Consider the following 26,416-nt stretch of genomic DNA (forward strand, 5'->3'; position numbering starts at 1 on the left):
TCCACTGGTTCCGTGTCTCAAACCCCATTATGCCAACTGCTGGTCCCATTTAAAAAATTTTTTAAAAATATTTTATTATTATTATTATTATTTTAAAATTTGACCAGAGAGAGAGAGAGAAAAGCAAAGTGAGAAAGTAAGCCACCAGGTCTGGGATGTGAACCATGGTCAGCCATGTGGGAGTCCAGTGCCTGGGATGTGTGTGAACCATGGTCCGCCATACCACCTGCTGGCCCCCTAACCTAGCATAATTTTTCAAGTCACGGGGCCAGAACCACACTGTCAGCCATCTGGGAGCCAGCTGCCTTAACCTCCATGCCAGTGCTGACTCCATACACTGATTTATTGATTCAACAAAAGCTGTGCCATGTTAGGTGGTTGGATGATTCATGGTAAGCACATACTCCTTGTTCTCAATAAGCTCATATTCTAGTGAAAGAAATGGACAGTCAATAGATAGTCACAAAGAGTATTAGATAGGCCACAACACAGGAAGTGTTACTAAGGAAAGGTGCACGGTGCTCTAGTCAGCTGTATAATGCATTCTAAAGGCTGAGAAGGCTTTTTCTGTTTAAATGATACTTAAACTGAGACTTGGAAGATGAGATGGCTCGACACGCTGAGGAAGCCACACAGTTCCTCCAGGATGTGGGGTCAGCAGGGGAGGAGAAAATGTATGAAGGTGCTGAAGACCATGACAGAGAACAGGACCCAGGAAATTGTCACAAGTAACCGGTATCTGGTGGTGACACCTACTAAAATAGAGAAGTCTAGAATATAATCAAGTCAATGCATCAGGTCACTGAATTCAGATTCAGATGTGGACGCCCAAGTTGAAGTACTTGTGAGCACCAAGCAATGGCGATGAACAGTAAGCAGCTGGACATAGAGATTTCAGGCTTGGAACAGAAGTACCCGTTTTGGATCATAAGTACATAAGTATAAATGGAATTATGAGAGATTAGATAAATAATTTAGGGATGATAGTGCAGTGCATAAAAGGGAGAAGTGCCAAGCATGCAGAGGATATAAGGGGAAAAAGCAACAACAACAGAGAAACCATACCATAAAATGAGAAAAGAGTATTTCATGGAGAGCTTTGAAATATTACTGAGAGATCAAGTGAGATGCAAATACCTACTGTGGGCTCTGCATGTTGCGCTGACTAAATTGATACTCCTTCTCCAGGTTCCAGCTATCATCCAGCCAGCATCACCAGAATCCCTAATTCTGTCTTATGTGCAGCCCATAAGGACCCCTCCAAAGCACATATCATCCTGTGTTGTAATTGCCTGTTTCCTTGTGCACATCTCTACCATGCTTGGGATTTGTTGAGTGTTGAATGTAAGAAGAAGCAAAATGTGGGTCTGATTCATCACTGTTCATCATTCCTCCTCTGAACGCAGTCTTTCTCACATCTGAGTCTTGTCTTCACCGTAGCTACTAGCATAGCACCGGGCAGCGAGGTTAGTACGCAGTAAAGAGCTGTTAACATTCACTTATTCAGTGCCTACTAAATGCCAGTCACCACACTGGATGTGATGGGAAAAATAAGGCGGGCAAGAATTCTACCTCCAGGGAACTTCTTCTGATTATATGCAGCTAAAATAGAAATGAACAAATAAAAATAAAAGTGTATTTCTTACCATTTCAGTAGTCATCACTTTCGCTACAATATGTGTTATAGTCTTTCCAAAGTCTCTTTTTCCTTTCCTACGCCTCAGAATTCTTGGAAAGAAAGGTCCATGTACTCTACAGTTAAAAACATTTTTGTGATATTTTCGTTGCTGTTAACAGCCAGCCTCTCATGTTAATATTTGACCTTTGTTTTATTTGTGATTATTTTTGTTTTTACATACTATTCGTACTTAATTTGATGAAAGTATTCAGTTTTTCTTTTTAGAGAGAGGTGTTTTGGGCTATAGGGTGTGTGTGCTTGCTGGAGAGACAGATAGAAAGTGAGAAATCACTCTCCTGAGGAGAGATGGCCACATTGCAATCCCTTCTCCTCCATTCTCCTCTTAGGATTTTGGGCATGTACACACAGGCACCCGGCATGAGTTTTAAGGTGCTGGATCCAGACCTCGAATTGTGATCACCTACAGCAATGCTAATGTTATACCCTCTGCTGGTCTCGAGCAATGTAATGATTAAGATATTTAAAGTAGGGACCAGCTGTTAGCATAGTGGCTATGTTGCTGGACGCCGATGTAGTTGACCGCGGTTTGAGTCTTGGACCTGGTGGCTTAAACTCATGCTGGGCATGTACGTGCCCAAGATACCAAGAGGAGAATGCAGGAGAAGGGATTGTGGCATGGTCAACCCCGCTCGGGGGGGGGTGATTTCTCACTTTCTGTCTCTCTGTCTCTCTCAGTCTTTCTGGCGAGCGCATGTGCCCTATAGCAAAAAAAAAAAAAAAAACCAAAACCAAACAAACAAACAAACAAAACAATTAAGTAACTATGTTTAAGCCCTAGAACTCTAAACTTTTTTCATTTTTAATGGGTTGTACCTGGAAATAAGCATGCAGCCCATTACAGCCACTGCACCACTGCCCCAGGTACCTCAACCTTCCCAGACAGTAGAAGATTTCCTTATTGGGGCCAGCAGGTGGCATGTTGGTTGAGGTCCTGGACTACCACGTGGCCTACCACAGTTCAAGTCCTGGACTTGGTGGCTTGCTTTCTCATTTGCCTTTCTTTCTCTCTCTCTTTGGTCAAATTTAAAAAATAGTAACAAATAAAATTAAATTAAAAAATAATTCTTTAAAAAAATAGAAATAAAATTTCCTGATAATACTTTCATAACCTACTGAGCTGTGGACTCACACAAAGCAAAAAAATGAGGTATGTTGTGATACTGAGGCATACGAATATTTTGGTACCTGACTAATTGTAGATACTATGTTCAAATAACAGATTCTTTTGGAGCCTAGGTGTTAAGGGAGCTGGATCCCACATAGCTATCACATGGTTCCAGTCCTGGACCCAGAGGCTTGGAAAATGCACCATACGCATGCATGCATACGTGTATGCATGCCCAAGATCCCAACAGGATGGAGAAATGGAGGACAAGGAGTGAGGCATATCCATGCTCTCCTAGGTGGTGTTTTCTCCCTCTGTCTTCATCTCTGTCTCTCTCTGGTGAGCACGCATGCCTTCTGGCAAGTTAAAAACAAAATCAGGGGCCAGCCAGTGATTTCTCACTTTTCCTTTCTCTTTGTCCCTCTCTGGTGAGCACACGTGCCCTATAGCAAAAATGTAAAAATAAATAAAGTCTTTTTTTTAAATCATAAAATGTGCTCTCCATTGCATCACTGATCACTGGACTCTCAGCACAAGACTTCTAAGCTGCTCGCCTGTTTTTTTATATTTACTGTTCAGCATTTCTAATGAATTCCACTCTCTCTTCTTTCTGCTTTTCTTTACATTTCCTATTTTCTATCTCTCAATCACTTAAGTGGCTCCAAGACAAAGAGAAAAACTTTCAGGTTAAGCAATGACTTTTAATAGTACTATGAGCCAAAATGGGCAACCCTTCTCTAGCAGATGTAGATTTCTCAGCAGTCTCCTTAGGTATCTTTTTTTTTTTTGCAGCACTTCAGTGGTTGCTTGATGCTAAAGGGATACAGTTTTACTACCAATATTTCTAAGTTTATACTTCAATTACTAAATATTTTTGTGAAGCTTAAGATTACAGGAAACTTTTCTAAAATTTTCCATGCAAGTTATTACAATTTGAACTTGAACATATTAGCAGTGTCTTCCAAAGCAACAGATTCATTAAACATGGGGCCAGCAGGTAGCATAGTGGTTAAGTCAGTGGACTCTCACATGACCAATCGAGGTTCAAGTCCCAGACCCGGTGGCTTGAAACTCATGCTGGACATGTATGTGTGCATGCCCAAAATCCTGAAAGGAGTAGAGAAGGGATTCCAGCATGGCCATCCCCCCCCCACCCCCATCCCCACCCCGGGGAAGTGATTTCTTGCTTTCTGTTTCTGTCTTTCTGGCAAGTGCACAAAACCATAGCAAAATCTCTCTTAAAAAAATCTCTCTCTAAAAAAAAAGTTTCATTAAACATTTCAAAATTAAATCTACCCAGCAATTTTATACCTATTTAAGAAAGTGCTTTTTTGATTTTTGCTTTGTTGTTGTTATTGTTGTTGTTGTTGGTGGTGGTTTTTAATTGCCAGAAGATACATTGACTCACCAGAGAGAAAAAGAGAAAGCACTCCCCAATGGGATGTGGTCACATCACAATCCTTTCTCCTCCATTTCTACATCCTGTTGAGATTTTGGGCACATACATACATGTACATGGTGTATTTTTCAAGCAACCAGGCCATTATTTGAACCATAGTTAGCCATGTAGAACCTGGCTCCTTTTATCACTAAGTTGTTATTGAGTTGGCTCTACATGGTTTTAATTTTTTTTTTTTTTGAGAGTTTTTTGCTACAGGGCGTGTGTGCTCACCAGAGACAGAGAGACAGAAAACGAGAAATCACCCCCCAGAGGAGATGGCCATGCTGTAATCCCTTCTCCATTCTCCTCTTGGGATCTTGGGCATGCACACACACACGCCTGGTGTGAGTTCAAGTCACTGCGGCCAGGACTCGAACCACGGTCGACTACATGGAAATCCAGTGACATAGCCATTATGCCAACTGCTGGTCCCCATGGTTTTAATCTTGAGAATTAGAGAACCACTCAAATATCTTTTCACTATATACCATTTTACAAGCCATTCCAAGAGTAAAGCTTCCTAAACATTCAGGAAAACACAGTTCATCATGCTATTCTTGTTTTAGAAAAAATTGTATATATAAGTGTTTATTAAATCAAATTTATTAAGGTATAACTTACATAAAAGATACTCATTTTATGTGAACTATTCCATAAGACCTCACAAATGTGTACACCAATTTATCTCAAGTCTGGTAATCAAGACCTAGAACGTTTCCATCAGGTTAAGTTCCCTCATGCATCTTTGCAGTCCATCTTTCACACCATCTCCCAGGTGAACACCGATCTGTCTTCTGTAACCACAAATTTCTCTTTCTGGAATTTTAATAATAAACTATTTTGTTTTGTTTTGCTTTGTTTTGTTTTTGCCATAGGATGCATGTGCTAGCCAGAGAGAGACAGAGGAAAAGTGAGACATCACCCCCCAGGAAGGATGGCCACGGCCTTCTCCACTCTCCTCTCAGGATCTTGGGCAAGCACGTGCAGGTGCCAGTGTCAGTTTTAAGCTGCTGGGTCTAGAACTCAAACCACGGTTGACTACGTGAAAGTCCACAATGTAACCATTATACCATCTGCAGGTCCCTTACATACTTTTTGTTTTTGCTTTGGAGTTTGTGCTCATCCAAGAGACAGAGAGAGAGAAAGTGAGAAATCATCCCCCAGGAGGCGTGGCCATGCCACAATCCCTTCTCAGTTCTTGGGATTTTGGGCACTCATGCCCTGGCGCCCAGCATGTTTCAAGTCTCCAGGTCTGGAACTTGAAAGGCAGTTGGACATGTGGGAGTCCAGCACCTTAACCACTACACCATTTGCTTGGCTCATATTTTATCTACTTTCTTAATAGGTCAATTACAGTTTTTATTATTATTATGATTTTTTTTGGAGAGGTTTTCGCTATAAGGCCCGTGGGCTTGCCAGAAAGACAGAGACAGAGAGACAGAAAGCGAGAAATCACCCCCTAGGGGGGATGGCCACGCCACAATCCCTTCTCCTCCATTCTCCTCTTAGGATCTTGGGCAGGCACGCACGTGCGCCCTGCATGAGTTTAAGCCACCGGGTCTGGGACTCAAACCGCGGTCGACTACGTGGGAGTCCAGTGACATAGCCATTATGCCAACTGCTGGTCCCATATTTAATTATTTTTTAATAGAGGTTTTTGCATTAGGGCACATGCACTTGCCAGAAAGAGAGAGAGACAGAGACAGAGACAGTGAGAGAGAAAGTGAGAAATCACTCCCCTCCAGGGGATGTGACCACACTGTAATCCTTTCTCCTCCATTCTCCTCCCAGGATCTTGGGCACACACACACGTGCACCCGGTGTAAGTTTCAAGCCACCGGGTCCAGGACTCAAACCATGGTCGTCCATGTGGAAGTCCAGCAACAAAAAAGCTACAGCATCTGATGGCCCCTCAATTAACACTTTTTAAAAAGGAGTTTCTGGGGACCAGCAGTTGGCATAATGGCTATGTTGCTGGACTCCCATGCAGGCGACCCGCGATAGTGAAAACCTCTCCAAGAAAAAAAAAAGGATAAAAACACGTCAGGTATGTGTGCTTGCGTGCCCAAGACCCCAAGAGGAGAATAGAGGAGAAGGGATTGTGGAGTGACCATCTCCCCCGGGGGAGTGACTTCTCGCTTTCTGTCTCTGTCTTTCTGGCAAGCGTACATGCCCTATAGCAAAAACCTCTCCAAAAAAAAAAAAAGAGGGGGGTTTCTAGCATTTTCCCTGGAGATTGCAATGTACCTTTCTCCCAATTTAAGTCCACTTACAAATAACTCTATTCTATGTCAGCTTTAGTGGTGCAGGCACCGTATACTGACTCAGTGCTGGAAGCCACATGTGTGACTGCGGGTTCAGATGTTCAGTTAACCTGAAAATACATTGGATGCATCCGCTCCAGGATCCTGATGAGCTGAAGGGCTGTGGGAAGGGAATAGCTGTGTGATGAGACCCTGTCAGAGGTGTCTGTCTCACATGCATGTAAGTACATATGGTGCTTTTACTCATCGATAAGATAAACTTTAAAAGTAATAAGTAAAATAAATAACACTATTGTACTTCATATGTAGTGTAGATAATCTTATAACAGAATTCCCAGTTCTATGGGGCCAGCAGATGGCGTAATGGTTACATTGTTGGACTCCCACATAGTCAACAGCAGTTCAAGTCCTGGACCCGGTTGCTTAAAACTCATGCTGGGTGCGTGTGCGTGCGTGCCCAAAATCCCAAGGGGAGAATGGAGGAGAAGGGACTATGGCATGGACATCCCCTTTGGGGGGTGATTCTGTCTGTTTCTCTGGCAAGCACATATGCCCTATAGCAAAAAAATCTCTCAAAAAAAAAAAAAAAAGTTCTGATTCTATCCTCCCATTTCTTTGTGGCCTTTTAGCTAATATCAAGTGTAGTATCTATCTTCCCATCCTTTATGACATTACTGTCATTTTCCCCACTAATTTATATGCTTTAATCACCTAATGAATGCACACACACGTATCCAGCGTGTTTTTCAAACCACAGGGTCTGGGTCTTGACCCACACAGTTGGCCATGTGGGATCCAGCCACCTTAAGCACCATGGCACCTGGTTGGCCCTACAAGTATTTTTAATAATCCATTCCAAGGGTAAATCAATTTCAAGAATATACTTTTTCTGGTTGTTGTCTGCTTTCTATCACTTTATAGTGCTTCCAAAGAGTTTATACATTTAGTATATTTTTTCCAGATTTTGTCATTATTATCTGGTAGAAGGATTCTAACCAACCAACTCATTCCAGTAGGCATGAGCACTTACTGGAGAGAGAAAGTGAGAAAGCACCCTGCCCTACAGCATGGTATGCCACAATCTCCTCTTCTCCATTTCCAACCTCCTTTGAAGATTTTTGGCCACGTAGGCACATGCGTCCGGTGTGTTTCTCAAGCTGCCAGGTCTGGGACTATAGTTGGCAATGTTGCTTTAACCACCCGGACATGGGCTGGCCCTGTGATGATAACTTTTTCTTTTTTCTTTTCTTTTCTTTTTTCCTTTTTTTTTTTTTTTTTTTTTTTTTGTGAAAGGGAAAAGATAGTTTATTTAGTGGAAGTGAAAGTACACTCTCCAGAGTACTGGGAATGGACCTGAGGGGACAGAAAAAACATGGCTCCAAAGGCCCCTTTGATGATAACTTTTAAGGTAAGAGAACTCTAGGCTGCTCTGTGCCATTGAAGTCTAAAGTCTAGTGATGATCTAGTGAGGATAACTTGTATTCAAATTCACCTTGTGTTGACGCTATAGATTTCTAGATATGTAGATTTAAAAAAACCTCATCTACCATAGTTTCTCCAAGTAATCCCGAGGTTTACCACAGGAATCTCATTAACAATGAAATATCAAAAATAATCACTAGAAGGGGATTCTCAATGATCAAAGAAATCCTCAAATTTAGAGGAAAATACAAAAAGGAGAAATTTAGGGCAATATTTAATTTTTAGAAAAGTGAAAAGTGACTTGTCCTAAGGGTAAAGAATAAGTAAAGGTGAGGCATCAGAGAAGGAGTTTAGTATGAAACGATCAGACGTCCTTTGCCTCCCCTCAAGATTTTCTGTCAGTTTTGGGACCATGAGGAAGAATTCCTCTTCCCCCATACATACTACGAAGACATAAACATATACTTCCTCATTGCACAGTAATGTAAAAATTCTTTAATACATTTTTAAGTATTCTGGACAATGATATGGGGTGAATCTACTGTACATTGTTCTATTTATCATTGAAAGCAATTTCATCAACTTACGTTGGTTAAAAAAGCTGAAATCAAGAAGTAGTCAATCTAGTCAACCTTCTCTTATTTATTTCATGTATTACATGTAAAAGATGTCCACTTTTTTTTTTCTTATGCTTTGGACAAAATTGAAAAGGTAAAGATGAAAGACAAGGAAAGGACTATTTTTCGTTTAAAAACAAATAAACAGGGTCAACCGGTGGCATGGTGGTTAAGGCGGCTGGGTCCTGCATGGCCGACTATGCAGTCTGAGTCCCAGACCTGGCGGTGTAAAACATACAGCAGGTGCAGTGTGTGTGCATGCCCCCGGATCTGAAAGGTGGGAGAGATGGAAGAGAATAGATTGCGATGTGATCATGCCATGTCCAGGGCGCTTTCTCACTTTCCCTCCCTTTCTGTCTCTGGCAAGCACACATGCCCAAATAAACAATGATTTCAGTGAATTCTGCACACATGCCCAAATAAACAATGATTTCAGTGAATTCTGCACACATGCCCAAATAAACAATGATTTCAGTGAATCTGGTGTTACCTCATACATTAGATATCTAATTTTCAAATCTGGGCAACATATGTGGCCAGTTAAGTGCTATGGTAAAAGAATGGCCATCTAATCTTTTGTTTCTACTTAAAATACAGAAAAATATTACCGAAGGCGTAAATCTTCCCACATTTTCAATAATCCGCAGAGCATTACTATCTCGTAGTACTTCTTCCAGCATTCGACAGCCTCTGCTGCAGATGGATCTTCTTTAATATTGCTCTGATACTCGATGAGCTCCACACGCTTGTTTTTATATTTCTCCAAAGTTTTTTTAAAACGTTGTGCAACAGGACCAGGTATTGTTCCATCCTGTATATCACACCACCTGAAAAGCATCAATATAGTTACAACGTTAATCTTTTGTAATGTGCTGGATGATTTTCTAAATGATACTTACAAATTAATTCTTTCTTCAATCAGAGCAGTATAATTCTCACAACTTTCTTCCTCATCCCAGTCTCTCCAAAGAAAGTCATAAAAAAACCTACAATAAACCAAATTAAGATGACAGTAGTCAAAAACAGCCATTACTGTGCTTAAAACTAAAAAGATATTCTGATGTCAGAAACCTCTATATGAATCGTAATTCTTTTTTTTTAAGGGAGGGATTTTTGCTATAGGGTGTGTGAGCTTGCCAGAGAGACAGAAAGAGATAGAGAGACAGGAAGCAAGAAATCACCCCCTACAGGGGAGATGGCCATGTTGTAGTCCCTTCTCCTCTTGGGATCTTAGGAATGCACACACATGTGCCTGACATGAGTTTAAGCCACCGGATCTGGGACTCGAACTGTGATTGACTACATGGGAGTCCATCACACTATCTGCTGGTCCCATGAATTGTAATTCTTTTAATTAATTAATTAATTAATTTTGTATATACATTCAATCACATTGTTTAGCTTACAATGTGAGCATTTCAATATGTGAACATTTCTCCCCAGTCCTGTTGATCAAAATATCTTCAACTGATAACACCACACCTCCCCATCCCGTCAATGCTCTATCTCTGTATCCCTTCTCCAAATGTCCTTCCTTAGGCCCCCCCTCCTCCACACACACCTCATATGACATTAGCACCCATCTTTTGTGTTCGTACAACCTTTAGTCAATTGGTTTCAGTCACAGAGTGCAGACATTCGGTATATGTTAAGTGGGGACATACAATGTCTCTCCATATCCTGGCTTGCCTCACTCAGCAGTAAATCTTCCATATTCTTCCACTTTCTGTCAAAAGCCAGGTTTTTGTTGGTTTTTATGACTGAATAGTATTCCATAGAGTGTATGTGCCACAGATTTTCAATCCATTCATCTGTATTGGGGCATTTGGATTGGTTCCATGTCTTAGCAACCGTGAATAGTGTCGCAATAAACATTGATGTGCAAGCACTTGAATCGTAATTCTTAAGACAAATATTTTTAAAGTAATCTTTCAGTAAACTAACAGTAAAAGAGAAAACATTTTAAATGATATAGTTCTATTTTAGGTTACTCCAAATAAGATAATATTTCTAGAACAGTGATTATAAAATTCTAGTTCTAAATTTCATAGATTTGGTTATGATTTTGTTCAATAAAGAAATAATATGGGGGGGAGAGCAGCAGGTGGCATGGTGGTTGAGGTGTTGTACTCCCATATGGCTGACCATGGTTCAAGTCCCAGACCTGGCAGTTTGCTTACTCTTTCTCTCTCTCTCTGGTGAGTGCATGTGCCCTATAGCAAATTAAATAATACTAATAAAATTATTTAATAAAATTAAATAAAATAATTATCAAAAAAAGAAATAATATGGGTGCCAGCAGGTGGCATGGGGGTTAAGGTATTGAACTCTCAGATGACTGAGCCACTGTTCAAGTCCTGGACTTGGAGGCTTGCTTTCTCACTTTCCCTCTTTCTCTCTCTCTGTGTTTTTCTCTGGTGAGTGCACATAGTATATAGAAACATTTAATAATAATAATAAAAAATAAAATTAAATAATTCTTTAAAAAAAGAAATAGTCTGTAACATATAACCAAATTTGTATAGGGCCAGCATTAAATAAATAAACACATGCAAAAAAAATCTATATTTTATATGTAGACAGCTTCCTTCAAAAGCTACCAACTTCTACGAAGCAATCATATCATAATGTGGATGGTGAAATCTAGTCTTCTCAATGCTCTGCAACATGAAAAATGAAATCTAATGTATTTAAGATGCTTAAAAATGAAAGGGAGTTAATGTATAGAGCTATTTATAATTCAATTTTTGTAAAATGCCAGATCAGAAAATGGCCAACTTTCACTATCCATATAAAATCCTTCCTCCATGAAATTTACTTAAAAATTTACAAATGCAGTATGTTAATTAAAAATGGACACATTTAATCCAGCAGTAAAAATTAAAATCACAAATATTTATAAGGTCCTTAGATGAGCACAACTGTCACATTAACTTTTGAATATGATCATGTTAACTTTCAGAATAAAAGGCCATAATACCTTACAACTTCCAAGGCCAAAGCAATATCACACACATCAGCATCTTGTCCTTCAACGGGGTACACTTCCAGGAGAGGGACACTGTGCTCCAGCTCCTCCAAAATCTCACCAACCAAATCCCTTGGAATATTCGCAATGTTTGAAGAAAATGGCTCAACAACACGAACAGTAACTTTGAAACAAGAGGATGAATTTTGGTGTGGTTTACAAGTTACCTAAGATAAATATAAGATATGTGAACACAAATGTTGGTAAATCACAAGAATTTCTTTCCCATGTATGGCCTAATTATAAAGTTTCTAAAATTATTATTTATTTATTTATTTTGGAGAGATTTTTGCAATAGGGCATGTGAACTCACTGGAGGCACAGGGAGAGACAGAGTGACAGAAAGGGAGAAATAACACCCCAGGGGGGATGGCCACGCCACCATCCCTTCTCTTCCATTCCCTTCTCAGGATTTTGCGCACTCACACACGTCCAGCATGAGCTTCAAGCCACTGAGTCCAGGACTTGTACCCTGGTTGGCCATGTGGGAGTCCAGTGACATAACTGCTACGCTGTAGCATAGAGACAGAGAGACAGAAAGTGAGAAATCACCCCCTGGGAGGATGGCCACACTGCAATCCCTTCTCCATTCTACTGTCGGGATCTTGGGCACGCATGCACATGTGCCTGGCGTAAGTCCGAGACTCAAACTGTCATTGACTACATGGGAGTCCAGTGACATAGCCATTATGCCAGCTGCTGGTCCAATAGAAGGCTTTGAAAAAGCAGAAGGTAATACAAATTTTCGGAGAGAAAAATATAGATATCAAAAGGTCAATGATATTGACTTCTCAATCAACAACACTGGAAGTTTGAAGACAATGGATCAGTACTTTCCAAATTTTGAACATAAAATTGAACCTAGAATTCATATACCCACTCTACCAAGTAAATATGAAGCTCTGGTAAAGATGTTTTCAGGTATACAGGATCACAGCACTTTTATCTATCTGCTTTGTACCTTTACTCATGAAACTATTAGAATAAGGTCCCTGGCCAAGATGAGAGAATAAGCCAAGAAAAAAGAAAGACAGAATATGTGGGAATTAGGTTATTTGCACAAGAGAATTATGAAAGGAATTCCTAGGATGGTGATGAAGGGAGAAGACCCAGGTGGACAGCTATCCAGCAGGTCAGAGGTCAACAGTTCTGTTTTTTGGAGAGGTTTTTGCTATAGGGCGTGTACGCTCGCCAGAGAGAGAGAGACAGAGAGACAGAAAGCGAGAAATCACCCCCCACCCCAGGGGTGATGGCCATGCCGCAATCCCTTCTCCTCTCTTCTCCTCTTGGGATCTTGGGCACACACGCACATGCACCCGGCATGAGTTTAAGCCACCAGGTCCAGGACTTGAACCGTGGTCGACTACATGGGAGTTCAGCGACATAGCCATTACGCTAACTGCTATTCCCGTGACTTGCTTTCTCACTTTCTCTCTCTGTCTCTTTCTGGTAAGCACATGTGTCCTATAGCAAAATTTAAAAAATAATAATATGGGGCCAGCAGGTAGCACAGTGGTGAATGTGTTAGACTCCCACATGGCTGACTATGGTTTGAGTCCTGGATCTGGCAGCTTGCTTTCTCACTTTCCCTCTCTCTCTGTCTCTCTCTGATCAAATTAAAGAATAATAAAAATAACAACAACAAATAAAATAAATAATTCTTTTAAAATAATAATAAATTTAAAAATTAAGTAATTTAAAAAATATTAGAAAAATAACAAAGGGTGAGTGAAATTTATCTACCTCAACCAGTATACCAACAAAAGGAATAGAAGCTTCTTCGTATTTCATAAAAAATAAGTCAGGATTAGTCTTCCAGACTCCAAGCCACTTGTCTTTCAACTTTAATTTTTCTGATAGGTATTTACTCATAGCTTCATCTGCATCTTCTGCCTAAAAAGAGAAGAAATGTATAAATATTATATTCTTATATATGATTACAGGTTTCTAACTAAATATATTAATTATTTCTATTTTGAAAAGGAACCAATACAGTCTGGGACCAACAGTTAGTGTAATGGCTATGTCGCTGGACTCCCATGTAGTAAACTGCAGTTCAAATCCCGGACCTGGTGGCTTAAACACACTCAAGGTGCATGTGAGTGCGTGCCCAAGGTCCCAAGGGGAGAATGGAGGAGAAGGAATTGTAGCGTGGTCATCCCCACTGGGGGGTGATTTCTAGCTTTCTATCTATCTTTCTGGCGAATGCACATGCCCTATAGCAAAAAAAACCTCTCCAAAATAAAAAGAACTAATACAGTCTTAAATAATGACAAACCCAGAAAATTATAGATTTGGTGCTCGCTTTGGCTGCACATACACTAAAAGAGGAATGATACAGAGAAGATTAGCATGGCCCCTGCGCGCCTTTGGTTTTTATTATTGTAGAGAAACACAGATTCTTCATATGCTTTGTATGATTAAAAAAAAAGAAAATTATATATTTGAACTAAAACTACATTTAGTGAGAAATATAAACATTGAAAAACTAAATTTGGGGCCAGAGGATGGTAGAGAAATTAAGCCGGCTGAGTCCCACATGGCTGATTGTGTAGTTCAAGTCTCAGACATGGTGGTTTGAAAAACATGCTGGGTGTGTGTACATGTATTCCAATATCCCCAGAGGAGAGTGGAGAAGGGGTTGTGGTGTGGCCATCCCTCCGAGGGGTGATTTTTCACTTTCCCTTTCTCTCTCCTGCTCTTGTCTCTCTCTGCTGAACACATGTGCCCTTCAGCAAAACTAAAAATAAAGAGGGACCAGCAGGTAGTGTAGTGGTTAAGGTGCTAGATGGCCACATGGTCAATTGTGGTTTGAGTCCTGAACTGGCGTCTTGAAACTCACACTGGGCACGTGTGTGTGTGCCCAAAAATCTCAAGGAGAATGGAAAAGAAGGGATTGCAATGTGGCCATCCCCCCACCAGGGGTATGATTTCTTGCTTTTTGTCTTTGTCTCTCTAGTGAGTTCACACGCCCTATAGCCAAAATCTCAGGGCCAGCAGGTGGCATGTTGGTTAAGGCACTGGACTTTCACGTGGCTGACTTTGGTTTAAGTCTGGGACCTGGCAGCTTGATTTCTTGCTTTCTCTTTCTCTCTCTCTTTTCCTCTCTCTCTGGCGAGTGTGCAGTCCCTATAGCAAATTAATAATAATAATGATAATAAATAAAAATAAATAAATAATTCTCTTTAAAAAATCTCCAGAAGAAAAAAATATTAAGTTTGGGGGCTGTCCCCATAGTGCAGTGGTTAAGGGATTGGATCCCACATGCTGACCATGGTTTGAAATCCTGGCTCCAGTTGAAAAACATGCCAGGCACATGTGTGCATAAACAAATCCCTGACAGATGGAGAAATGGAGAAGGGTTTGCAGAAAGATTACACCCCACTTGAGGGGGTTCTTCTCTCTCTCTCTCTGTCTCTGGCACCTGTGCCTTCTGGCAATTAAAAAAAATTAAAAGTTTATAGGCACTTTATTAGGCCACCACATAGTATGGCAGTTGGGGCGGCTGGATCTGATGTGACCAACTTTGTAGTTTGAACCTTAGACCCAACAACTTGAAAAACATTCTGGGCACATGAGTGTGCACGCCAAAAATTCCAAAAGTTAGGAGAAGTGGAGGAAAAGGGATTGTGGTATGACCATTCCCCATGGGGGTGCTTTCTTGCTCTCTCTCTCTCTCTCTCGTAGTCTTCAGTAAGCACATGCATTCTCTGTCAAAAAAAAATTTTTTTAAGAGAGATTTTTGCTATTAGGGCATGTGTGCACACTGGAGAGACAGAGAGACAGATAGCAAAAAACTACCCCTGAGGGAGTTGACCATACTGCAATTCCTTCTTCTCTATTCTCCTCTTGGGATTTTGGGCACACACATACATGTGCCCTGAGTGAGTTTTAAGCCACCAGGTCCAGGACTTGAACTGCGGTGGACCATATGGGAGTCCAGCACCCTAACTACCATGCCACCTACTGGTCCCCTAAATTTTTTTTAATAAATAATTTACTTGGGGCCAATGGGTGGCATAGTGGTTGAGGCACTGGACTTCCACATGGCTGACTACAGTTCAAGTTCTGAACCTAGTGGCTTGCTTTCTCATTTTTCCTCTGTTTCTCTCTGTCTCTCATTTTCTGGTGAGTGCATATGCCCTATAGAAAACTTTAAAATAAATAAATCGACAAATATAATTAAAAAAATTACTCAGTAGAGTAATTTAGATGAGACATCTTATTATCTATGTCTTTGAGTAATTTACTAATCTATTGAGCAGAAGGAAAATAATTATACATATTTAAAATATAGTAATTATCATACTAAAAAAGCTAATTATTTTTTCTAAACTTTAAAGATGTAATGACCTTGGCTTTTGACAGAAAGTGGAAGAATATGGAAGATGTACTACTGAGTGAGGCAAGCCAGGCTATGAAGGAGAGATATTGTATGTCCCCACTTAACTTATACTGTATGTCTGCATTCTATGACTGAAACTGATTGACTAACGGTTGAACAATCACAAGAGATGGGTGTGAATGTCAGATGAGGTATATGTGGAGAAGGAGTGGGGCCTAACGAAGGACATTTGGAGAAGGGATACAGAGGTTGAGCATTGACGGGATGGGGAGGTGTGGTGTTATCTGCTGAAGATATTTTGATCAACGGGTCTGGGGAGAAATGTGCACATATCAAAATGGTCTCATTGTAAGCCAAACAATGAGATTAGAAGTATATACAAAACAATGATTAGAAGTATATACAAAAAAATAAAATAAATAAAAAAGGAAAAAAAAAGATGTAATGACCTAACTATTTAAAACATACTTGCGGGAGGCAGCAGATGGTGTGGTGGTTAAGGTGCTGGACTCCCATATGGCCGACCACAGTTGAAGTCTTGGACCTGGCTGCTTGCTTGCTTGCTTTCTTTCCTTCTTTCTTTTTTCTTCCTTTCTTTTTCTAAATATTTTATTTGTTATTATTATTCTTTAATTTGACAAGAGAAGGAGAATGAGAGAGAGAAAGTGATAGAGCAAGCCACTAGGTCCAAAGCTCAAACCATGGTTGGCCATGTGGGAGTTCAGCACCTTAACCACCATGCCACTTGCCGGCCCCTCTCACTTTCTCTCTCTCTTTGTCTCTCTCTCTCTGGTGAGCACATGTGTCCTGTAGCAAATGAATAAAAAATGAATAAAATAAAATAATTCTCTAAAAAATAATAAAATATACTTGGGTGCCAGGTACTCACTCATAGTGGTAACCCACTGGACCCCATGGAAGAAGTCCTGGGTTCAGGTCCTGGGCCTCCTTGAGGATGCCAGACATGTGCTTGTATACCCATGGTCTAGCAGGCTGGGACTGGGTGGATTGCTGTGGGGAGAACTTGTTGGGGGTGCCTGACTCTCTCTCGTCTCTTTCTAACATAGAAGAAATACATAAACATAAAAAAATACTTAGTATATAAAAATGTAAAATAGCACTCCATTCTATACAACAAAGGAGCATAATAAACATTCAATAAATATTTGTCCATTTGACTTCATTTAAATTTAACTACTTCAGGGATGATATGATGAAACTAACGACTATCAAACCCTGTCTTATGGCACAATAATTAATATAAATGTGTTTTTTATGGCCTTTAACAGATCTGGCCTTCTCCAACTCTCAATATCAGAATACATTGGTAATTAATACTACGCTAGTTTTTTAGTGTGTGTGTGTTTAGAGGTTTTGCCTTAGGGCATGTGCACTTGCCAGAGAGAGAGAGACAGAGACAGAGGCAAAGTGAGAAATCACACACACACACACACACACACACACACATACACACACACACACACACCACCTAGGGGAGATGACAACACCACAGTCCCTTCTCTTTCATTCTCCTCCCAGAATCTTGGGCATGCATGCACATGCACATGGTGTGAGTTTCAAGCCACCATGGCCTGCCATGTGGAAGTCCAGCAACGTAACTGCTATGCCATCTGTTAGCCCCAGTAATTGTGTTTTTAAAAATAAAATTCTCTTCTGATCATAAAATATGGTAAACCTTCTGAAAAAATACAGAGCATATAAGGAAACAAAAATCATCTCTAATCCTAGCGACCAAAGATAACCATAGTTGATATTTCGATGTGTTTCCTTCTAGTATTTTTTCTATGCATATATTCATGTATACATACGGATCATGTTTTGCCTTCTGATTTTTTTTTACTTCAATATATAGAGGCAAATTTATAGTTCTTGAAAATATGACTTTTACATCTGCATGATTTTCTTTTGGGTCATCAGAAAAGTCATGATGCATAGAAAAATACATCATGACTTTTCTGAAGACTAAATATTATATGAGCCACTATACTGCCCCTGTTGTTGTAAATGTAGTTTCTAATTTTTAATTTTGTATAAATATCACTCCAATAAACATCCTTGTGCACAAATTCTTCTACTTAGAAAGGAAATAGGTTAGAAATGTAATATTTGCTGATCTGTGTTAACAGATACATTTTCTACACAAAACATCATGCCGCAACCTAGACTGCTAAGAACTATTTTTAAAGTTTCTTTCTCTCTCTCTCTCCCTCTCCTTCTCCCCCCCCCTCTCTCTCCCTCGAAGAGAAAATAAATCCCCAGCAGGGTCTTATTTGAGAGGTGGATCCCTCTCTCCACCCCTAGCTTCAGGCAGCCCTGGATTCTGGATGCTCACAGCCTGGTGTGTTTAGGGAAGCCTTGGGATGCCAACTCATGTGCTCAACCTCCCAGAGCTTGCATTGCCACTGTGCTACCATCAGTAGTACCAGTGGTCCCTCAGAGCCATTCTTAACAGGTAAATATTTGTATTAATAGTATTCAAGTGTGGGGACCAGCAGGTGGCATGGTGGTTAAGGGTGCTGGACTCCCACATGGCCAACCATGGTTCGAGTCCCAGATGTGGTGACTTGCTTTCCCATGCTCTCTCTCTCTCTATCACTCTCTGGTCAAATTAAAACGAATAAATGGATAAATAAAGTTAAATAATAAAATAATTCTTAAAATTTAGAAAAAAAAATAGTATTCAAGTGTGGGCCAGCAGGTGGCATAGGGGATAAGGTACTGGACTCCCACATAATTGACTGCAGTTCAAGTTCTGGACCTAGTGGCTTTAAATTCACCCCAGGTGTGTGTGTGTGTGCATGACCAAAATTCTGAGAGGAGAATGGAGAAGAGATTGCAGTGGGGCCATCCCCATTGGGGGTGGTTTCTTGATTTCTGTCTGTCTCTCCAGAGAGCAGATGTGCTCTATAGTGAAAATCTTTCTCAAAAAATGGTATTCAAGTGTAAAAGTCAAGGCTAAGTAATCTTGTCCTATCTTGGACACAAATTGTTACATAAAAATACTAAGATGTTTGCCTCACTAATGATAAGGCCTATATGGCTTTATCTATTTAATATTTTAATTTTAATTAATTTATTTTATATATTTTAATTTACATTTAATCACATATATCTTTACAGTGTACAGTATTTCTTTTTTCAGCATGGACAGAAAGCAAGAAATTACCCCCCTGGAGGGATGGCCCCTCTGCACTCCCTCCTCCTCCATTTGCACAGGATCTTGGGACGGCGGGTACACACATGCTTGGCATGAGTTTCAAGTTGCTGACAGGGACTCCAACTGCAGTCGACTATGTGGAAGTCCAGCTAACCATTATGGCATCTGGTGGTTTTTTCTTAAGAATTATTTTCTGGGGAACCAGCAGTTAGCATAATGGCTATGTCGCTGGACTCCCACGTAGTCAACTGTGGTTCGTGTCCCGGACCCGGTGGCTTAAAACTCACGCTGGGCGCGTGTGCGTGCGTGCCCAAGATCCCGAAAGGAGAATGGAGGAGAAGGGATTGCGGTGTGACCATCCCCCCTGGGGGGTGATTTCTTGCTTTTTGTCTCTCTGTCTCTGTCTGTCTGGTGAGCGCACGTGCCCTATAGCAAAAAAGCCTCTCCCCCACCCCCCCAAAAAAAGAATTATTTTCTGTAACTTTATTTATTTATTTATTTTGATTTCACTAGAGAGAGAGAGTGAGAGAGAGAGAGGGAAACTGAGAAAGCAAACCACCAGGTCTGGGACTTGAACTGTGGGCAATGTGGAAGTCCAGAGCCCTTAACCACCATGCCACCTGCTGGCCCCAAGTTACTAATATTTTCATTTAAAAAATTATAAATATATGATCTTCATGTTTCAGGAGCTTTGAGCAAAACCAGAAAACACTGTATGGGGGGCTGTCTCCTCAACTCCCCTGGGACAGGCCTGCACACCTTTCATCGGTGGAAACTTCACTCACGTTGGGTCAATATACTATTTTTAAAGATATATATATTTTATTGATTACTATTATTATTATATTTCCTAGAGAGCACGTGTGCTCACCAGAGAGAGGCGAAATGAGAAAGCAAGACACCAGGTCCAGGACTCAAACCCACATTGACCATGTGGGAGTCCAACACCTCAACTACCCAGCTTTTTAGAAGCACAGCTTTCTCTGGGCCTGGGTACCCACTCCACCAGATCCCTGTCCCCGTTAACGCGGTCCGGGTGCTCTCCTGGACTCTTCCTCTCTCCCCCTCACCTTGCAGTCCTGCAGCACCTGGTCGCAGTACAACGTCACCTTCTCGTCCCGCCACATGCCCTTGATGGGGGATCCGCAGACGGGGGGCAGGGGCTGCGCCTCTTCCTCCCCAGACCCAGAGAGATCGGGCTCTTGCTCCTCCTCCTCCTCGACCGAGTCTTCGGGGCGCTCGGCCCTCGGCCCCGGCAGGAGCTGCAGCCGCCGCCGGGCCGCCTCCCGGCCCGCCTTGCCCTTCACCGGGCGAGCGGAGGCCACCACCGAGCGCGCCGGTAACGCGGAGCTCGCCGGGGACGCGGAGCCCGCCTTCTCGCCTGGGCCGCTGGGGCTGCCCGCTCGGGCTGAGCCCTCGGGCGCCGCAGCCCAAGCCCCCGTCGCCATCGCTTGGCTCCCGAGGGCAGCGGCGGCGGGTGGCCGCGTTTTCCACCCTGAACCGCGCTGGCCAATGGGCGCACCGCGTCCTCGGGGCTGCCACGAGCACTGGGCTCGCCCCGCCTGGCGTGGTGTTGGGGTGCAGTAGGTGTTGAGCGCGAATGCGCGGGGTGGGGTAGAGGGGAGGGCTTGGAGTGCAGTTCAGATCTGGGAGGGACAAGGTGAGCCACCAGCGCCAGGCAGGTGTTGGGGGCCAGGGTGGAATGTAGGGTGCACTCAGTGCCTTGCCAGAGGAGTCCCAGGGTTGCCTGGTTAACCCACTACTTTCTCTAGACCCATCTAGTGACTGAATTCCTTCCCAGGAGGGTATCACCCAGGGTCCTCCCACAATTCAGGGTGATTGTGAGTGCTCCTTCAGGTGTTCAGGACCTACCACCCAGCACCTGTATGTCTGTGTAAATACGACCTGAAGGAACTTGTATTTTCATACCAAAAGACCATGGTAACTGGCACCCTCTGATTATTACTAATATTAAAGGAAAGCCTAGAGACAAATCCCACGACCTAGATTTTCCCTGCCTATTCAAAGGGTTCCCCAAATAATTCCTTTCTGTTTTAATCAGAACGCTCACTTTTGCCAAGATGTACTACAAAGGACAGGCTAGTCAGTTTGTTGGCTCTGTTGTGCTGTCTCAACATTCCCAGGTAAAAGATCATGTTATGCAACTCTCAAACCGGCTGCACATTTCCAGCTGGCAGGAATGGGTGCAACTCAGGAACATTTTCACAATAAGTATCTGCTCAAGATAATGCATTTTTGAAGAACAACAAACACTACTGATCTCTGGGGTTTCACTACTGAGCCAATTGGAAGAGCAGTTACAGTCCAGCTGTGAAAAACCATGCTGGCCTGACAGCTAGGAGGAAATCATTGGGGAAACACCTGCCTTCCTTCACGCTGATCTGGAAGGACACCATGTTAAAGTCTGAGTTTATTTTGATCAACAACTAGTCTTCATAGCCGGTTACTTCACCTCAGGGAAGATTACAGCACACGTCATCTTTTGACTCTATTCTTTGTTTATTCCTTTTGTCAGGAGTTCTGGACTTGGTTTAAAATGATACCTTGGTATAAACGGGTTTCCCTCATCAAAAATAAAATCTATTACTCTATCTTTTCTTCAAAAAGCTTGCTTTTAGGAAATTATGTAGGTTGTTTAGTTTCTTTTTTGAGAGATAAATTCCTGCTAGAGGGCGTGTGCACTTGCTGGAGAGACAGACAGAGACAGGAAGAAAGTGAGAAGTCAGTCCTCACGGGGGGGGGGGGGTGGCTTTCCACAATCCCTTTTTCTCCATTATCCTCTTGGGATTTGGGGCCTACATGCACTTGTGCCTGGCATAAGCTTCAAACTGCTGGGTATAGTACTCAAACCACGGTCAGCGACGTGGGAGTCCAGCGCCTCAGCCACTACACCTGGCCCAGTGATGTTTTTTTTAATTCTTACATTCAAAATAATGAAGACCATCACTCTCCCTCCAAAGCTCAAAACCAACAGCATACCCTCCCCACACAATATTTGGAGGGGCCAGCAGGTGGTGTAGAGGTTAAGGTGATGGACTGACTCCCACGTGGTTCGAATCCCAGACCCAACGGCTTGAAAATCATGCTGGGCACATATGCATGCATGCTCAAAGTACCAAGGGGAGAAAAGAGGAGAAGGGATTGTGGTGTGGCCATATCCCCTGCGGAATGATTTCTCACTTTCTCTTTCTGTCTCTCTCTGTATCTCTCTTCAGAGAGCACATGTGTCCAATGGCAAAAACCTAAAAAAATTTTTGTTTAAAAAGCAAAACAAAATAATATTTGTTTGGAATCTGTGATGTGCCCCCAGCAATGAATAGGTACCAAAGTTACAGAGATGAAAAGACAAAATTTCTGCTCTTATACTCCCTGTGGTGGGACAATGGGTGATTACGTTGGTAAGAAATATGATTTCACGCACACACATGCATATATATATATGCACTCACTTTTTAAATGAAATATTTATTGGTGTGATTGTTACAATGTGATTTTTCCACACTTAAACACAATGTGCAATGATTAAATCGGGATGACTGGTGTACCCATCCTCAACCATTTGAAGCATATTCAGTAAAGTGTGTTAAGCACATTCTCTCCACCATGTTTTATGACAGTAGTCAATGTGCTTTCCATCTATCTACAATTTTGTTTCTGTTGATCAACACTCCTCTATCCCTCCTTCATCCTTCCCAGTGTCCAGAAGTCATTCTTCATCTCTTTACATCGACGAGGTTATTTTTTCCCCTATTTTCACATGTAAGTGAGAACATGTGGTATTTCTCTTTCTGTGTCTGGCTTATATGTCTTTCAGGCTCATCCATTTACACTCAGATGACAGGAGTTCATTCTTTTTAATGGCTGTATAGTATTCCATTGGAGCACGCGCGCATGTGTGACATTTCCTTTTTCCATTTGTCTGTTGATGGACAGCTAGGTTGATTTCATACCTTTCTTTTGGATATGTGCTAGTAGTGAGATTGCTAGATTAGATGGTAGTTTTTAGTTTTTAGAAGAATCTCCTTATCTTTTTCTATAATTGTACTAATATATATTCCCACCAACAGTACATTTACACATTTTAAAAAAATCCACCTTGTGAGGGGCAAGCAGATGGTGTGGTGGTTAAGACATTAGACTCGCACATGGCTGACCAGAGTTTAAGTCTTGGACCCAGTGGCTTGAAAAATCACTCTGGGCATGTGTGTGTGCATGCCCAAGATCTCAAGAGGAGAATGCAGAAGGGATTATGGCATGGCCATTCCCCTGGGGGCTGATTTCTCACTTTCTCCCTGTGCTCCCTTTGTCTCTTTGGCAAGCACACGCACCCTATGACAAAAACCTGAGAAAAAAATAGAGATTTGTTAAGCTCAAGTTTTGGAGATTCAAAGTCCAGGCACCAGCTCTGAGGGGGATCTTCTGGTAGCATCACAAGAAGCAGAGAGCAAGAGAACATGGTCTGTATTCCATTTCCGCATCTTCTCTTTCCTTATCAACCCACCAGAACTCACATACTGGGTACCCAGTACTAATCCCCGCCCCCCTTTAAATTATTAATTTGTTTATTAGGTGAATTATTTGTATCAATATAGATCCATGGATTCTTTGCTTATTCGACACAGTATAATCAATGAATAGTGTTGATTTTTTTCTTGCTCAAATGGTCCCAAATTTGACCAATGGGGGTCCCTTTTATTTGACCCTCATGTCCTTCTGTTGTGTTCACATCATTCCTTCTGTTCTTTTTTTCCTTTCTTTCTTTTTTAGGTTTCTGCATAGGGCACATGAATTCACTGGAGAGAGAAACAGAGGGAAAGTGAAAAATCACTCCTCAGGGGAGATGGCCACACTGCAGTTCCTCCTCTTCCATTCTTATTAATTCATTGGTAAAAGACAAAGAAAGGCCAAGGTCATTAAAGTGTGAAAGCCAGAAGGTTTCCATTGCAACACATAAAAGAGTCTCACCTCTTGCTGGAGGGCAGGAAAACAAAACAGAACAAAACTGGAATCTCACATAGCCAATTGCAGTTCAAGTCCTAGAACCAGTGGCTTGAAACTCATGCTGGGTGCGTGTGTGTGCATGTGTGCCCAAAATCCCAAGAGAAGAGTGGAGGAGAAGGGATTGCGGCATGGCCATCCCCCCTCCCTGTGTGTGTGAGGGACTGCGTTGTGGCTATTTCCCCTGGGGGGTGATTTCTCTCTCTGTCTCTCTCTGTCCTTCTGGTGAGCACACAAGCCCTATGGCAAAAACCTTGAAATAAAAAAAAAAAAAAGAAAAGTTTTACACAAGTATTTATAGCAGAATTATTTATAATAGCCACATTATTTATCATAGCCAAAAAAAAAAAAAAAAAAGTGGGAAGAACCTGAATGTCCATCAACTGAACAACACATGAATCCAGTGCCGTACGCATACAAGGGACTATTGCCTGGCCACAACGAGGACTGAACGCTGATACCTGCCACAGCATGGACGAACCTGAACACATGCTAAGGGGAAGAAGGCGGTCACTGAAGCCCGTAACGTGTCATTCTACTTCTACGCGATGTCCAGCAGGCAAGTGTGAAGGCAGCCAGTAGATTGGGGGTTGCCCTGGCCTGGCGTAAGGCGGGGAGGAGGGCAGAGTTTGAGAGGAAGTGCGAGCTGGCTGCTGAGGGGGTCTAGGGTTCTTTCTGGGGCGATGAGAATGCACTATAATAGTCTGTGATGATGGTTGTGCAACTCAGAAAACCCAACACCATTTCCTTGTATACTCTAAATGGATGAATCAGATGCATGTGCATTATAGCTCAATTTTTAAAAGTAAAATGTATAGTAGCTAAAATGGTGGGATATGTTATGGAAAAAGATAAAAAAATACGGTGGGTGACTGGCAGGTGGCATGGTGGTTAAGGTACTGGACTCCCATGTGGCCCACAGTGATTCGAGTCCTGGACCTGATGGCTTGCCTTCTCACTCTCCCTCTCTCACTCTCTGGTCAAATTGAATAATAATAATACATAAATAAAATGAAATAAAACAATTCTTTGAAAAAAATATGGGGTGGGACCAGCAGATGGCATAATGGCTAGGTCACTGGACTTCCAGGTAGTTGACCACGGATTGAATCCAGGACCCGGTGGCTTAAAACTCACGCCAGGTGCGTGTGCATGTGTGCCCAAGATCTCGAGAGGAGAATGGAGGAGAAGGGATTGTGCCGTGGCCATCCCCCCCCGGTGGTGGTGGTGGGGGTGATTTCTTGCTTTTTGTCTCTCTGTCTCTCTCTCTCTCACTAGTGAGCGCACGCGCCTGATAGCAAAAAAAAAAAAACAAAAATGTATTAGTGCACAAGCAACCCCCTCTTTCCAAAAGCTCAATTTGGTCTCACCCATAAGGATGATTTTTTTTTTTTTTAATTTCCAGTGGGTGCACGTGCTCAGCAGAGAAAGGCAGAGAGAGAGAGGAAGCACCTCCCAATGGGGTGCCGTCAAGCCACCATCCCTTCTCCATTTCTCCAGCTTATTGGGATGTTGGGCACATACCCACATGTGACGGGCATGTTTCTGAAGCTGCTGGGGCTGGAATTTGACCTGCAGTTAGCCATGTGGGATCTGGCTTCCAGAACCACTAGGTCATGGCCAGCCCCATATGGGTGACATTTAGTAAAGACCTGAAGGACGTTGAAAGCAAAATATTGGCCTTTTACAGCTGCAAGGGAAGGAGAATTTTTCCCATCACCAGGTCACTTCCAGAGGGTGGTTCAGACATTGGCTGGGCTGGCATTTTAGCACAACAGGAAGGCACTCTGCTGTGCAGAGCTAACCAGACCAGGGTTCAAGTCCCCACCCTGAGGCTTGAAAAACACTCTGGTCCTGTGTGTGGGTGCCCAGGATCATGACAGGATGAAGAGTGGGGAGAAAAATGATGATAGAGAGACCAGGCAAGTTGGAAGCTCCCCTTCTCTCACTCCTGCTCTCTCTCTTGCATGTGCAACATGCAGTCAGCCATAAAAAAGAGGAACAGATGTGAACAAGAAGAAACTCCAGTTTTTTAAAAGTCTAATACTGAGACCAGGTGGCTTCAAAATCTCACTGGGCGCGTGTGCGTGCGTGCCCAAAATCCTGGAGGAGAATGGAGGAGAAGGGATTGCGGCGTGGCCATCCCCCCTGGGGGTGATTTTTCAGTTCTGCTCTTGTCTTTGTCTCTGTCTCTCTCTCTCTCTCTCTCTCTAGCAAGTGCACGTGCCCTAAGGCAAAAACCTCTGGGGGAAAAAAAGTCTGCAACACTGCGAACGTATTATTTTCCTATTTCCCTAC

The 26,416-nt window shown here is 42.2% G+C and overlaps 1 protein-coding gene and 1 non-coding gene across 2 annotated transcripts in view; one reads left to right on the top strand and one right to left on the bottom strand.

Annotated features, from left to right (window-relative positions):
* Positions 1–21,255, bottom strand: part of SHCBP1L (SHC binding and spindle associated 1 like) — a 42,829-nt gene extending 21,574 nt beyond the window's left edge. Inside the window, exons 1-7 of the mRNA XM_006142342.3 lie at positions 21,171–21,255; positions 20,170–20,726; positions 13,320–13,469; positions 11,529–11,743; positions 9,448–9,534; positions 9,157–9,375; positions 1,647–1,752 (exon numbers count right to left, since the gene is read on the bottom strand). Coding sequence (XP_006142404.2) covers positions 1,647–1,752; positions 9,157–9,375; positions 9,448–9,534; positions 11,529–11,743; positions 13,320–13,469; positions 20,170–20,726; positions 21,171–21,255 — 1,419 coding nt within the window. The remainder of the gene's footprint in view (positions 1–1,646; positions 1,753–9,156; positions 9,376–9,447; positions 9,535–11,528; positions 11,744–13,319; positions 13,470–20,169; positions 20,727–21,170) is intronic.
* Positions 13,874–13,981, top strand: LOC114006085 (U6 spliceosomal RNA). Its single transcript, XR_003547853.1, has one exon. It is a non-coding gene; the product is annotated as a U6 spliceosomal RNA (small nuclear RNA).
* Positions 21,256–26,416: the final 5,161 nt, after the last annotated feature.

Source organism: Tupaia chinensis, unplaced genomic scaffold, assembly GCF_000334495.1.
Source record: "Tupaia chinensis unplaced genomic scaffold, TupChi_1.0 Scaffold000074_1, whole genome shotgun sequence".
Taxonomy (NCBI): domain Eukaryota; kingdom Metazoa; phylum Chordata; class Mammalia; order Scandentia; family Tupaiidae; genus Tupaia; species Tupaia belangeri.